Below are 15147 nucleotides of genomic sequence, written 5' to 3'. Positions count from 1 at the left end.
TGTACGCACAGGGTTGAGAGCTACAGCTCTGAGTGCCTGCAGCCCAGGCTTCTTTGGGGCCTCTGGGAATGAGATAAATTGATTTGGAGGAGTCAGGGGGAGGATGCGAGTGCCCTCTGCTTGGATATCTTATCAAAAACAGTCCTCACAGCTGCACTTCCCTGCAGTAGGGGTATTCCTAGCCCCATCGTGAAAGTGAGGAAACCTAATGTGTTCCCAGGCAAAGTGGGGAAATGGCAGGCTAGACATGCATATGCATAGCCTGTGTTCTTCCTGTAACAGCTGTGCTGAGGTCTTTGGAGAAATTGCCTACATATGTCCCTGGCCTCTGGGGCTGGCAGGTTCAGGCCAGGAGTGATCTTTGAATATTTGACAGCTGGTACAGCAAAAGCTGACTGGCCCAAAGGAGGCAATGAGGCTGTGGCAGTGCATTTAATGGCTGGTTTTCAGTATATCAGGACCCTCCCCCAATTCAATACCCAGCACAGCCCCCCAGGCTCAAAGGGGTGCCAGGGCAGGAGGGGAAGGCCCCTCAGTTATTTGCCTCAGAAGGGAGGCACAACCACGGTTCAGTAACTCTTTGAAGCATGTTCCCATCCAGGTTCCAGCCGTCCTAACCTCAGGAGGACGTAGCTTTGTGCCTTTCAAGGTCTTTTCTCATCTATCATCAGGGACTCAGAAGACGAGCCAGGTTTACAGCCCTGCCTTGATGCGGTATGTGCGATCCAGCCTTCTTTTATTTCGTTTGTTGTTTTGAAGATGTAATTATACATTCATGACTCAAAATGCCAAAGCATAGAGAGGAAAAAGCGGGTTTTGGATTTTTTTTCCATTCCCACACATATAACCTGGTTCCTTTCTTCAGGGACAGTCACTGCTACAAACTGTTTATCTTTCCAGAGCCTTTTCAAAGTCATGTATTTGTATACTATATTTTGTTTTTTTCTAAATGGCTTTTCTATATTTTTGCCCTTATACCATTTTATCGTGGAGGTTTTTCAGCCTGGGCACAGTTGATGTGTTGAGCCAGATCCTTCTCTGCTCTGGAGGGCTGTCCTGTGCATTGCAGGATGGTGAGCAGCATCCCTGGCCTCCACTCACTGGATGCCAGGGGCACCCCACCTCCCAGATGTGACAACCAAAAATAGCCTTAGACATTGCAATTTTCCCACGGGGGGCAAAATTACCCCCAATTAGGAATCACTACTATGGTTCTGCTTTGTTTCTTTTAATATGTGGTGTCTCATTATATGCATGTAATATTCACTTAGCCATTTTCCTATTGATGGGCTGTTAGGTTGTTTCCAGTCTCCTGATGGTGGTAGTAATAATAAAATTCTTAGCATTGGCCCTGCTTCCTGGCACTACTCTAAATGTGTTACGTATTTTGACTCATTTAATCTTCACCACAACCCTGTGAAGTCATTACTGTGTTTTGTCTCATCTTACAGTTGAGGAAGCTCAGGCCGGGAGAGGACACATAGAGTGTCTAAGTCCACACAGATAGCAGACAGCAGAGTTAAATACTGGACCTAGACAGCCTGCTGCAGGCCCACACCCTTACCCAAGGAAATGTACTGCCTCTTTCTATAAACTCTGCCATGGTGAATACCCTTGTGTGTCTCTCATTGTGCACATGTGCAGAGATGTCTGAAGACATGTACAGGAAATAAGGTTGCTGGATTAAAGAGTACAACAGGGGTAAAGAATGTGTATCTTCAGTCTTAAAGACATTGCCAAATTGCCCTCCATTGAGGTTACACCAATTTATCTCCTCCAGCACTGGATAAGAATTCTAATCTCAGCCTTTTTAGTGGGTCTCAGTCTTTGTTGGTCTCTTGGATGCTTGGTATATGGTTGACCCTTGAACAGTGCAGGGGTTAGTGGTACCAACCCCCTGTACTGTAGAAAATCCACATATAGTTTTGACTCCCCAAAGACTTAAGTGCTAATAGTCTACTGGTCACCTTACTGGCACCTAAGCAATAACCTAAACAGTCTATTAACACATATTTTGTGTGTTACATGTATTGCATACTCTATTCTTACCATAAGCTAGAGAGAAGAAAATGTTATTAAGAAAATCATAAGGAAAATATATTTACTGTTCATGAAGTAGGAGTGGTTTTCATCGTTGTGGCCTTAAAGTTGAATAGGCTGAGGAGGAAGAGGAGGGGCTGGTCTTACTGTCTCAGAGGTGGAAGAGGTGGAGGAGCCGGAAGGGGAGGCTGGAGAGGTAGGCACACTCAGTGTAACTTCCGTTGAAAAAAATCTGCATATAAGTGGACCCTCACAATTCAAACTAACGTGGCTCAAGGGTCAACTGTATTGTGAGTTGAAAAGGAAAAGGAAGGCAAGCAATGACCATGTTCCAGTTACCGAAGACATCACATATAAATATCCTAACAGCAGAGGTGAGGTAGGTTTTCTTTACCCCATTGTATAGATGAGCAAACAGGCTTTGTGTAACTTTTTCACAGCCAGTAATTGGCAGAGGCAAGCTTTGAATCCAGGATTACCTAATATCAAACTGCTGTTCTTTCTTCCCCAGTAGTGCCGAGTTCCTTGAAGAAAATTATTTTATGGACAATGTATGAGTCTGTTTTCACGCTGCTGATAAAGACATACCCAGACTCACAGTTCCACGTGGCTGGGGAGGCCTCACAATCGTGATGGAAGGTGAAAGGCACGTCTTACATGGCTGCAGGGAGAATGAGAGAATGAGAGCCAAGTGAGAAGGGTTTCCCCGTACAGAACCATCAGATCACATGAGACTTACTCACTGCCATGAGAACAGCATGAGGGAAACTGCTCCCATGATTCAGTTATCTCCCACCGGGTCCCTCCCACAACACGTGGAAATTATGGGAGCTATAATTCAAGATGAGATTTGAGTGGGGACACAGCCAGACCATATCAGACAAGAATCATCTTCTCAAATTTGGGGTGCATGGCTGAGTGCACACACCTGTGAAAACTGCGGGATGAATGCATTACAACTTCCTGGAACAAGTCATTTTACCTATGTATTTGGAAGGGGAAAGCCAAGTGATCTGCTTATCTGGTAAATCATTTAAAACATGATTTTTACATTAACACAAACCCAGATTTATTATGAAGTAATATGCACAAATGAACATGTTTCAAAACAAGAAATCAAAAGAGTTTTCTGTTATCGGCAGCTGCTTTCGGATATATCTCAAACCATAGAAATAGGCATTAGCCTTCCTGTACTCTTCAGGGATTTCTGCCCAAAGTTTAAGAATTCCCAGGCAAAGAATAGGGCTTTGTCCTCAAAGGCTCTGCAGCAGCCTTTGGTGTGGTGGAGCTGGCTCACCCAAGCCATTCAGCCCCATGCCAAGTGACATCACTTCAATAGCTTACAACCTGCTGTGGTGGGAGTGTGTATTAGTCTGTTCTCACACTGCTATAAAGAAATACCCGAGACTGGTAATTTTTAAAGAAAAGTTTAATTGGCCCACGGTTCTTCAAGTTGTATGGGAAGCATAGCAGCTTCAGGGAGGCATCAGGAAACTTTTACTCATGGCGGAAGGCAAAGTGGGAGGAGGTGTCTTACATGGTGGGAGCAGGAGAAAGAGGCAGGGGGGTGGTGCTACACACTTCTAAACAACTACATGTCGTGAGAACTCTATCATGAGAACAGCACCAAAAGGATGGTGCTCAACTGTTCACAAAGGATCCACCCCCAAGATCCAGTCACCTCCCACCAGGTCCCACTTCCAACATTGGGGATTACAATTAAACATGGGATTTGGATGGGGACACAGATCCAAACCATATCAGCGTATTTACTCCATGGAAGTTGTAACACTATAAATCACCCCTGCAGTAAGCTGCTTGTTAAACATTCCCCAGCACACCATTGTCCTAGGGTCTAACACAGCCCAGAATTCTGGTGTCCAGGATTCAGGGCAGGCCTCTTGGTCCCCATCTCTGTACGAAGGAAACCTCGCTCAGAAAAGTCAGAATCGAAGGCCAGTCTGCTCAGTTCGTCACCGAACCCTCGCTCCTCAGTCTTAACATGATATGCTCAAATTTTCCCCAACTCCTGTGGCCACTCTACTATGACATAAACATACATATGGGGATGTTTTCAGGAAGCATTTCACCACACTGATGCCTCCCGTACCCTGCCAGGGTGGATAGTGGACTCCTGCCCTGTGTGAGGAGTGCAGAGTGTGCGGCTTGTGGATAGGGCCTCAAATCCAGGCTCCATCAGTTAAAGCTCTGCGACAACAGGCGGGTCATCGTCCCTCTCTCATCCCCGCGATGGAAAATAAGGACCCTGGGTGGTTGATTTGCCATTAAAGGTTAAAGGAGATGGTGTAATGCATATAAAGGATCCAGCACAGCTTTCATTCTCATCATTATTAACTGAGGAGGTGATGTTGCTGCCCAGGCATGGAGCACATTCAACACACACACCTGAGCACGTGCATAGAGCGTGTGGGCTAAGGACGGTCAACGCGACCTTTTCCCAAACTCACATCCCACAGAACTGGCCCCACCTGGCTCTTGTAACCTCAACAGCAATGATGGTAAATACAGTTTACCTTAATGGAGCACTGACTGATATGATCTCATCTCATCCTCCAACAGCCCTTTGTCCTCCCTTTGCAGATGTAAAGGAGGGAGGTAAAGACCCAGCAAGGTTCAGTAACTTGCCCAAGGTCACACAGCAGCTGCACACATGAGAACATTGGTCAATGCATTGTCCGGTGGAGGACAAGAGGTAAAGCCAGAAGGCAAATGTGCTCACAATGGAATGTGTTTCCGCTGTGAAGAAGTGGCACCTGATACATGTGAAGGATACCCCTACCCCGGTTTAGTGGGTGAGGGAAGGCTGCTTGAAAAAGTGTTGGTAAAGAAAGTTAATATTTATTACAAAGCCCTTCAGTCATTCAGTTAGCAAACACTTAAGCCCTTTCCGTGTGCTGGATGCTGGTCTAAGGCACTTGGAATACAGAGACGCCTGTCCTAAGGACGGTTGACAGTAAGCATAATAAGCAAATTCTGCAGCGAGTTACACCACAATAAGAGCTACCGAAAAAAGAAATATCTGAACCAGCCGTGAAGGGTGAAGGGGGCAGCTTGCATTATTAAATAGAAACGTTAGTGAGGCTTGCTGAGAAGGTGAGGTTTGAGCAGACTGAAGGAAGTGAGGTGGGGCTGTGGCAGCCCCTTCAGGGACTAGCAGGGAGGCACTGGCGTGGGGGTGGGGGTGTAGGACCCGAACGTGATTCTTCATTCTTACAACTCCCTCCAGAAGTAGGTTCTGTATTGTCCCCAATTGAGAGGTAAGGAAACTGTGGCACAGAGAGGTTCAGTGGCTTGCCCAGGATAACACAGCTGATAGGAACACTTGCCACCCTCAGGTAGTCTGACCCCAGAGTGATGTGTGTACCACCACTGGGGGCCACCTCACCCTTCCCTCTGACCCTGGCTAGAACAAGGCAGGACTCTGAGCTTCCTCAGCATGAGGGAGCTCTGGATGCGCGCGTGTGTGTGTGTGCAGGCGTGCAAGAGGGAGGCAGGCAGGGCTGCTGTTTCAGGGCTCCTTTCTGCCTCTTGGAGTGGCCTCACAGGCCGGCTTCAGCAATCACCAGCTGACCTCTTCATCTCACCCTAGCCCTGTAATTCCCCTGAATTACAGATGTTTTCAGCACCAGGTCACTGACGAAGCAGAAGAAGCCCATTTATTGGGCATGAGGACTGGAAGGAAATGGTGGAAGGGTCACTGTGTTCATTTCCTCTTGCTGCTGTGACAAATTGCCACAAACTTAATGGCTTCAAGCTACACTCATTTATTCTCTTACAGTCCTGAAAGGCAGAGCTACGAAGCCATGTCGGCAGGTGCTCCTTCATCTTCAAGGCCAGCAGCATAGCTTCCATCTTGCAATTTCTTTTTCTGTCTGACTCTGATCCTCCTGTCTCCCTTTTATAAAGAGGACCTTTGTAATTATGTTGAGCCCACTCGGGCCATCCAGGATTGTGCTATTGAGAAATAACTATTTAGCCTTTTTGAGAAATAACTATTTAGCCTTTAACCTGTTTCCTGGCATAAAACTCCTGAAATCTTACAATTTCCAAAGTGATGTCTGTGAACCCAAAATATTGGAGACAAGTCTCAGTCAATTTAGAAAGTTTATTTTGCCAAGGCTAAGGACACACCTGTGACACAGCCTCAGGAGGTCCTGACATGTGCCCAAGGTGGTCGGGGCACAGCTAGGTTTTATATGTTTTTGGGAGACATGAGACATCAGCCAGTATGCGTGAGATGTGTGTTGGTTTGGTCCGGAAAGGTGGGACAACTCGAAGCGAGGGAGGAGCCTTTCAGGTCATAGGTAGATAAGAGACAAACAGTTGCATTCCTTCGAGTCTCTGATGAGCCTTTCACTGAACACACAGTTTACATGTGACAGGAGGGTAGACGAGTAGTCACTTATGCCTTGGTCTGGCTTAGTGAAATAGGGCAAAGGGAGCAATCAGATATGCATTTATCTCATGAGTTCTGTGTGTCCTCTGTCCAAAAAGAACTTTCTTGTGGGCATATTGTGAGGGAGGTACGTGGTTAGTAATAAAATGGGAGGCAGGTTTGCCTGAAGCAGTTCCCAGCTTGACTTCCCTTTGGCTTAGTGATTTTGGGGCCCAGAGATTTTGTTGTTGTTTTTGAGACAGAGTCTCGCTCTGTCACCCAGGCTGCAGTGCAGTGGCGTGATCTTGGCTCACTGCAACCTTTGCCTCCCAGGTTCAAGCGATTCTCCTACCTCAGGTTCCCGAGTAGCTGAGATTACAGGCATGTGCTAATTTTTGTATTTTTAGTGGAGACGGGGTTTTCCCATTTTGGCCAGGCTGGTCTTGAACTACTGACCTCAAGTGATTTGCCCACCCCAGCCTTCCGAAGTGCTGGGATTACAGGTGTGAGGCACCGTGCCCTTTTCTTTTCTATGTCTTTTGTATGCTAATGAGATGGCTGGTGGCTGGCAGCCCCTGGGTAGCTTCAGAATAGGGTTGGTCAGCAGGAAGACCAAGGCAGGACTAGACAGTTGGGACTTTGAGTTCCACCCTTCAACCTCTGGGGAGGGGAGAAAGACTGAAGGTTAAGTTGATCACCAAGGGCCAGTAGTTTAATCTTGCCTGTGTAATGAAGCCACCATAAAAACTCAGGACAGGGTTTGAAGAGCTTCTGGATAGCTGAACACATGGAGGTTCCTGGAGGGTTCCCAAGGAAGGCATGGAAGCTGCACACCACCTCACACATACCTTGTATTTCTACACATTTCTTCCTGTGTATTCTTCGGAATAGCCTTCATAATCAACCAGTAAATGTCAGTATTTGCCTGAGTTCTGTGAGCTGCTTTAGCAAATTATTAATTTATTATAATAAAAATTTATTATTAATAAATAATTATTAATAATAATTATTAATAAATTATTAATTAATAATAAATTATTAATAAATTTATAGTGATAAATAAATTATAATAAATTATTATTATAATGAATAAATGTTTATTATTCTTAAGTTGTGGGAACCCCAACTTAAAGCCAGTCAAACGTTCCTGCAGTCCAGACTTGAAACTGGTATCTGAAGGTGGGGCAGGTGGGGCAGTCTTGGGGGCTGAGACCTCAAGCTCTGGGATCTGATTCTGTCCACAGGAACATAGTGTCAGAATTGAGTTGGAGGTCACCCAGCTGGGGTCCACTGCAGAAATGATTGCTTGCTTGGTGTGTGGGGAAAACTCCTCACACATGTGGTCATGGATTGTTGTGGTGTGACAGCAGAGGAAAAACGGTTTGTGTTTTTTCCATTTTCAGGATTATCTCCACTGCCCCCAAGATCCTTAACTTCATCACATCTGCAAAGTTCCTTTTGCTATGTAAGGTGCCATATTCATGGGTTCTGAAGATTAGGATGTCCATATCTTTGGTGGGGAGGGCATAACTCTGGTCTACCACAGTCACTAATGCCCCAGTGCCCTCATTCCCCCCACCCCATTCCCAGGCAGATGAAGTCAAGTATCCCCCTTAGCCTGATGTGGCCGGCATGGCACACAGTGCTAATTAGAGGCCCCTCCTGGACCATGGCTCACCTGCATGGGACCCTGCCCCTTCTTGCCCAGTGAGTGTTGCTGGAAAAGAGGGTCCCAATCGAGACCATAAGAGAAGGTTCTTGGATCTTGCACAGGAAGGAATTCAAGGTGAGTCACAGAGCACAGTGAAAGAAGCAAGTTTATTGGAAACTACTCTGTTACAGAGTAGGGTGTTCTCAGAAAGCAGGAGAAGGAATGGGAAACTGTAAGGAGCTGTCATTAAACCTGGAATGTGCAGATGCGCTCACTAAAGGTAGGGCTATTTGTGCTATCAATGACCATTCATCCTTCAGCCTAAGCCTGGTCATTGATGTTATCTCTGAGTAAAGTGGGCTGCACTCTCAGGACATCTGGACATTCTGCAGGCTTGGTGGGAGATGTTCTGTGTGTCCATATATTTTCTGTAATTATAATAGGTGGTCAGCTCAGGATGTGGCTACTTTCAGACTGTAAGCATTAACCTTATAGCGGGGGCCTTGTGAGCGCCTAGCTACTCACTTTAAGATAGAGTCACTCTAGTCATATTTTATTAAACCAGAGGCCTGGTAACCAGGGGTCCCTCTAACAAGAGCACCAGAGAAGTGGGGTGTGGCTCAGGGCACCATCCTGAGGGGCTGGGAAGCCACACCTCTAGCTGCCTCCCATTGGGGCCAGGACATTGATCATGTGCCCACCTCAACTCCATCTGTTGCAGAATGACTGTTCACTGGATCCTCATTCTAAGGCTGATACAGCTGGGGGGTATGATAGAGTGGGGGTTACCTCTTACTGGCTTATGTTTCGGAGTCTGCAGGGCCACCTCCCAGGTTCCAGCATTCTCAAGGGCCTCCCAGGACCCATCCTGTAGTCATGCTCACAGCTAATGATTTATTACAGCCAAAAAATGCAGAGCAGTATCAGCAAAGGGAAGGGTGCACAGAGCAGAGCCTGGCTTCAACTCCATCTGTTGCAGAATGACTGTTCACTGGATCCTCATTCTAAGGCTGATACAGCTGGGGGGTGTGATAGAGTGGGGGTTACCTCTTACTGGCTTATGTTTCAGAGTCTGCAGGGCCGCCTCCCAGGTTCCAGCATTCTCGAGGGCCTCCCAGGACCCAACCTGTAGTCATGCTCACAGCTAATGATTTATTACAGCCAAAAAATGCAGAGCAGTATCAGCAAAGGGAAGGGTGCACAGAGCAGAGCCTGGGGAAGCCAGGGCCAGGCTCCTCGGAGTCCTCTCCCAGTGCAGTCCTGAGTGACATACTAATTCCCTTAGTAACGAGTTAGAACAACACATGCGAGGTGCTGTCTACACAGCATGCCCATTAGAGACTCAGTGTCCACATTTGTTATTGTGAGCTGGTTACGTCGGCATCCTCTGGTTGGCAGATAACAAAATTGCAGACTCCCAGGAGGAAAGCAGGGGTTCAACATAAGGCATAAATTGTGTGCTCCCTGCACCACACAGTGAAGCTGAAGGTATTCTTAACAGTTAGGAAAAGTTTTATATCCATGTAGGGAATGGTCTCCCAGCCAGGTCCTTAGACGCCAGCCTGGGGCTGACCCTGCACACAGGCCTCTTGGGAGAGCAGCCTCAAGCCTGTCCTGCTGGTCTTCTCTGCTCACCTTGTTTCCTCTGACACGGGCAGAGGGGAGGGTGCCACACAGTGTGGTTAAGAGCCAGGCATTCGGGGCAAATGTCCAGGTTTGAACCCTGGCTCTGCCACTGGTCTACCTTATGACATTGGGCAAGTGATTCCTTCCTCTCTGTGCTTCCACCTCCCCATCTGGAAAATGGCGTTAGAACTGGACTTGCCACCAGATGTGAGAATTGAAATGATAATCTTCAGTGTTGCTTAGCACATGGAAGCACTCAACATTTATTCATCTTGTTAATAATTCACCTTAGTATTCCTATTCTTAACTACTACTTTATCCTACAAAGAGAGAAACTTAATTATCCAAGCATTCTTCTGCCTAGCTTCTCTTAAATAGGACAAGGCCATCTTAGGATCCATGTTTCATATCAAAACATATCCGTTACCTAACTCTGAACTCCAGCCTGATGGCCTTGGATTTATTTATCTTCTTCTACCTCCACCCCTACGGGGACGAAACAAACATCTGTAGAGGGAACATCCATTATTTCCATTTTCCAGGCTGTATCCTGCTGTACTTTTTTCATTACAAAGTCACAAAAAGCTTTTGGGGACATTTCTGCTGTTGTTGGCAGCAGGGTATGACGATGGCATTCTTTGGAGGCGTGTGCTGGAACATTTAGGGATGAACTGTCATCATTCTACAACTTTCAGACGACTGCCTTTTTATAAAAAAGTGTAGGAAAAATGTTAACATTTGGTGAAGAGTAATTAGGCATTCATTGTATCGTTTTCTCAAGATGTCAAGCTTTCCACACTAAGGGAAGTGAAAAGTATGTCCCCATTTCTGTCCTCTCCAAAGACAAATGTGGAGGGCCAGAGAATGGCTATGGCAGAACTGTATCTCTGGGGTGGGGTTTCAGCACACTGAGGATTTGGTTGAGTTAGTCAACAAGTGTTTATTGAGCACCTGCTCTGTGCTAGGTAGGTTCTCAGCCCTGGGAGTAGAGCGGTGAACAAAACAAAGTCTCTGCTTTCCAGCCCAGATCATTGTGTGTGTTTAGGGAGGGAGGAGGTACTACCCACATAAACACCCACATAAACAAGCTGTTTTCAGAAAGCAGTAAAGTGCTCTGTGGAAAGTGGGGCAATACAATAATAGAGCATGCAGCGGCACTGCCCCACAGAAACATAATGTGAGGCTGATAAGTTTACATTTTCCAGAGGCTACATTGAAAAGGGTAAAAAGCAACACATTTATCATTAAAGTTAATTTTGTTTTGTTTTGCTTTGTTTTTGAGACAGGGTCTCACTCTGCTACCCAGGCTGGACTGCAGTGGCATGATCTTGGCCCACTGCAACCTCTGCCTCCCACGCTCAAGCAATCCTCCCATCTCAGCCTCCCAAGTAGCTAGGGCTACAGGCACACACCACCACACTCAGCTAATTTTTTAATGGTTTACAGAGATGGGGTCTCACAACATTGCCTAGGTTGCTGTCAAACTCTTAGGCTTAGGTGATCCTCCTGCATCAGCCTCAAAGCATTGGGATTACAGGCATGAGCCACTGTGCCTGGCCCATTAAAGTTAATTTTAATAACATTTAACTGATTATATCAAAATATTAACATTTCAACATGTAGCCAATATAAACAGTTATCAATGAAATAGTTATTTTATCATACTAATAGTTTACATTTTTTCATACTGAGTCTTTGAAATCTGATACAAGTTTTATACACATGGTCCATCTAGACCCTTAATTTTTAGTAGAGATACCTGATCCGTACTTAATTTCATAAAACCTTTGGAAAAGCAGAGTCACATACCCAAGTTGTTCCAGACATACTTTAAAGTTTTACAGTAACCAAATTGAGCATCAGTTTTTCATTTTAAATTGACAGTAAATTTTAATAATTTTAGCAATAATTTTAAATTTTATTTTATTATTCTTTTAATAGTGAATTGATTGGAATGAAAATGAGTTCCAGGCTGGGCACAGTTGCTCATGTCTGTAATCCCAGCACTTTGGAAGGCCTAGGCAGGCTGATTGCTTGAGCCCAGGAGTTTGAGACCAGCCTGGGCAACATGGCAAAACCCTGTCTCTGAAAAATACAAAAATAAGCTGAGTGTGGTGGCGGGTGCCTGTGGTCCCAGCTACGCGGAAGGCTGAGGTGGGAGGATCGCTTGAGTCGGGGAGGTTGAGGTTGCAGTGAGCCAAGATCACACCACTGCACTCCTGCCTGGGCAACGGAGCAAGACCCTGTCTCAAAAGAAAACGAGTTCCTCAGTTCCACTAGTCTTATTTCCCGTGCTCAGTTTTCATATGTGGCTAGTGGCATTCACATTGGACAGCATAGGTATAGACTGATACAGGGCAGAGATTCTTTGAGATAGGTGGATAGAGGGGCCCCCTTGAGGAGGCGATCTAACCACATCTTCCCTCCTCCACTCCACCCACCCTAGTCATGCCACCAACATTTTCCCCGGATTTCCGCAGAGCTACCTAGTGAGTCCTCTCCTCACTCTTGCTCCCTCTCCTAACACACAGTTTACCCACCATATAGACATGCTCCAAATTTTTGTTAAATGTTGTCTGATGGTGTCACTCCCCTGCTCAGCTCCCCCTCCTCCCCCAGTGATGTCACACTTGAGATCAAATCCTAGCTGCTCAGCACCCCCTTCATGATCCGGCCCCTCCTGCCTTAGCCCACCCTCCCCGCTGCACCCACTCTGCCTCAGTACACAGACCTTGCTCTCCTCACACCTAGCCTGCGCCCACCCACGACGCTGGCACCTGCTGTGCCTCTACCTGGAATGCTCTTCCCCTAGCACCCACATGGCTCATGCTCTCATATTTAGACCTCAGCTCAATGTGACCTCCTCAGAGACACCTTCCCTGACCATCCCACGACTCTAATCCCTGCCCTGGCCTGTTTATTCTTCATAACAATGACCATGATCATCATTGTGCTTTATATGGATGTGCTTTCCCTACTGGAATGTAAGGTGCTTGGGAGCCGGCACTCTTCCACTCTAACTCACTGCTGACTCCCCAGTACCTGGGACAGCTGGACACCTAGTAGGTGCTCAGTAAATACTTGTCAAATGGATGGCCAGAGGTCTGTACAGTCCTTATTTGCCTTCTGATCAAGAACCTGCTATGATCTTAGGCACAAAAAGGGTTGGCCGTGCCCTTCCCTGACCATGAGAGGGTGAGAGGGGACAGGAATGTGCCAGGTGTTCTGACATCTGTGTGTGTGCGCATGCATATGTGTGTATGTGTGTCTGTGTGTGTGTCTCCAGGTTAGGTAGGGGCCTGTGGACTCTGGCACTGCCCAAAAGGCCCAGTTGGCCTCATGACCTGTCTTCTCCCCACAGCCTTGCCTTACCAGCTCTCTGCCCCTCTCTGAGTGTGGACCCTAAAGGGGGAGGAAAGGATGCCTTCTGCACGGGGGAAATCCAAATCCAAGGTAAGTGGTAATTCCTCTTTCTTCCGGAACACCCCATCATGTCTTATGAGATGTGGACCATTTGCTTTCCTTCCATGGAGAATTTTTGCCTGTTGGAGATCCATCCAACACCTAGTCCTTGGTTTTCTCCCATTGCTATGGGAGATGAGAACCTGAGAAGGGCCCAGCAGCCAGGAAACTGCCCAGCGGGCCTCTCTCCATTCCCAGTGTGCACATGGCCACTGGCCTGTTGGTTTAGCATTCCCAGGGGCTTTGCCAGTGCCAGGAGAAATGCCCTCCCCAGGAGAAATGCCCTCCCCAGGAGAAATGTCCTCTGTGGAGGAAGATGAGAGCCACTGTGATTTCTCAGCATGGAGACGAATGCCCAGGTGGGGCCTGCGGTAGCAGAGGGGACTTGACATGTGCTCTGGAGTTAGTCTTGTTGTGTGGTTTTGTTTCTCTTAAAACCCATATTTACAGGGAGGAAATCTCTTTAGCTAAGGTCCCAAGACTAAAAGGCACCACATAGCCCTGCTATTCCATTGACTGCACTGATGCAGGCAGTGAGGTGGTATGCGTAGCCTCCTGTGGTCAGCATGCTCCACCACTGTCAATCATTGAGTGGTTTTTACAACAGGCATCTCAAATGCAGTTTCCCATAACAAGCGTGTTTGCTTTCAGTTAGGTGTATTAGTTGCCCCTTGCTGCTGTAACAGATTAGCTGCAAACTTGGCAGCTCAAAACAGCACGTGCTTATCATTATGCAGTTTTGTGGTTGGCGTCCAGGCACAACATGGTTTAGCTGGGTCATCTGCTTTGGAGTTCACAGGGCTGAAATCAAGGTGTCAGCCGACTGTGTTCTCATCTGGGGCTTAGGTCCTCTTCCAGACTTGCTGGTTATTGGCCAGATTCAGTTCCTTCCCACACTTTCCACCTCACCCTCATTTTTCATCTTCAAGACAGCAAGAACCAATAACCAACTGGCCAGGTCAAGTCCAAGATAATCTGCCAAGGTCAAGTGATCAGTAGCCTTGATTATACCCTCAAAGAACCTTTTGTCATGTGTAACATATTCACATGTTTCTTGGAGAGCATGTGGTTAGGAGATTAAATCGGGAGCTGTCTGGCCTGAACACTAGCTTCTCCATTTACTAGCTGTGAGACCTGCAGTAAGTTTTCTCATCTCTCTGGGCCTCAGTTTCCTCATCTGTAACATACTGTGATTCTGCTGACAGTGCCTCTATCACTGATTCACATGAGCACTAAGTGAGCCAGTACAGTCAGGTGCTTAGAAGAATGCCTTGACTTTGTAAATGCCTGGTAGATCCAGGTTGCCATGTCGTGTTCTTAATGCAACATAATTTTAATAACAGCTATTTCTGATATTGTATTTTACTTAATTTATTTAATACACCTGCCCCTTTTGGCCTCAGAACCCTGAATGCTTCCTGAATGATTCTTGGTATCTTGTGTCTCCCATGTTTAAGATGTGTGCACCGTTTCCTCCAGCCATGTGGAAGCACAAGTCCGTGGTGAATAGACATTTGATTTTTCATTTCAGGCACCTATAACATTTGGGGACTTAGCCATCTACTTCTCCCAGGAGGAGTGGGAATGGCTGAGCCCCATTCAGAAGGATTTGTATGAAGATGTCATGTTGGAGAATTACCGGAACCTGGTCTCGCTTGGTAAGGCTCTTCTTCCCCCACAATCCAGAACCAGCCTATTGAGGGACATGCATCACTCTAGGTCTAGTCAGGAAAATGGAAGCCACTGCAGTTTCTTTTTTAAAAGAGCTTTATTGAGATATAATTCACATACTATACAATTCACCCATAAAAAGTACACAGTTAAATGGTTTTTATAATAGTGTATTCAGAGTTATGCATCCATCACCACAATCAATTATATTTTCATTATTCCCACCCAAAAACCCAGTACCCATAAGCAGTCACTCTTCGTCTCCTCTGGTCATTCATCCCCCCAGATTCAGCAACTACTA

The 15147-nt window shown here is 46.5% G+C and overlaps 1 protein-coding gene across 14 annotated transcripts in view; it reads left to right on the top strand.

Annotated features, from left to right (window-relative positions):
* The window catches only part of ZNF667 (zinc finger protein 667), a 37900-nt gene that overhangs the window by 3493 nt on the left and 19260 nt on the right, over positions 1-15147 (top strand). For 4 of the 14 annotated variants that reach the window (XM_063719763.1, XM_063719764.1, XM_063719762.1 and 1 more), the window contains exons 2-5: positions 602-714; positions 2555-3064; positions 13075-13166; positions 14707-14833. In XM_063719763.1, the coding sequence (XP_063575833.1) occupies positions 13134-13166; positions 14707-14833 (160 nt within the window). In that variant the 5' untranslated portion in view covers positions 602-714; positions 2555-3064; positions 13075-13133. Of the gene's footprint in view, positions 1-601; positions 715-1451; positions 3065-7555; positions 8223-13074; positions 13167-14706; positions 14834-15147 lie in introns of those variants that run through there. The other 10 variants (XM_054539158.2, XM_054539155.2, XM_054539157.2 and 7 more) reach the window with 5 other exon arrangements.

Source organism: Pongo abelii, chromosome 20 (assembly GCF_028885655.2).
Source record: "Pongo abelii isolate AG06213 chromosome 20, NHGRI_mPonAbe1-v2.0_pri, whole genome shotgun sequence".
NCBI classification, from domain to species: Eukaryota; Metazoa; Chordata; class Mammalia; order Primates; family Hominidae; genus Pongo; species Pongo abelii.
The sequence above is the reverse complement of the archived record's forward strand: the minus strand, read 5'-3'. Positions and strand labels throughout refer to the sequence as shown.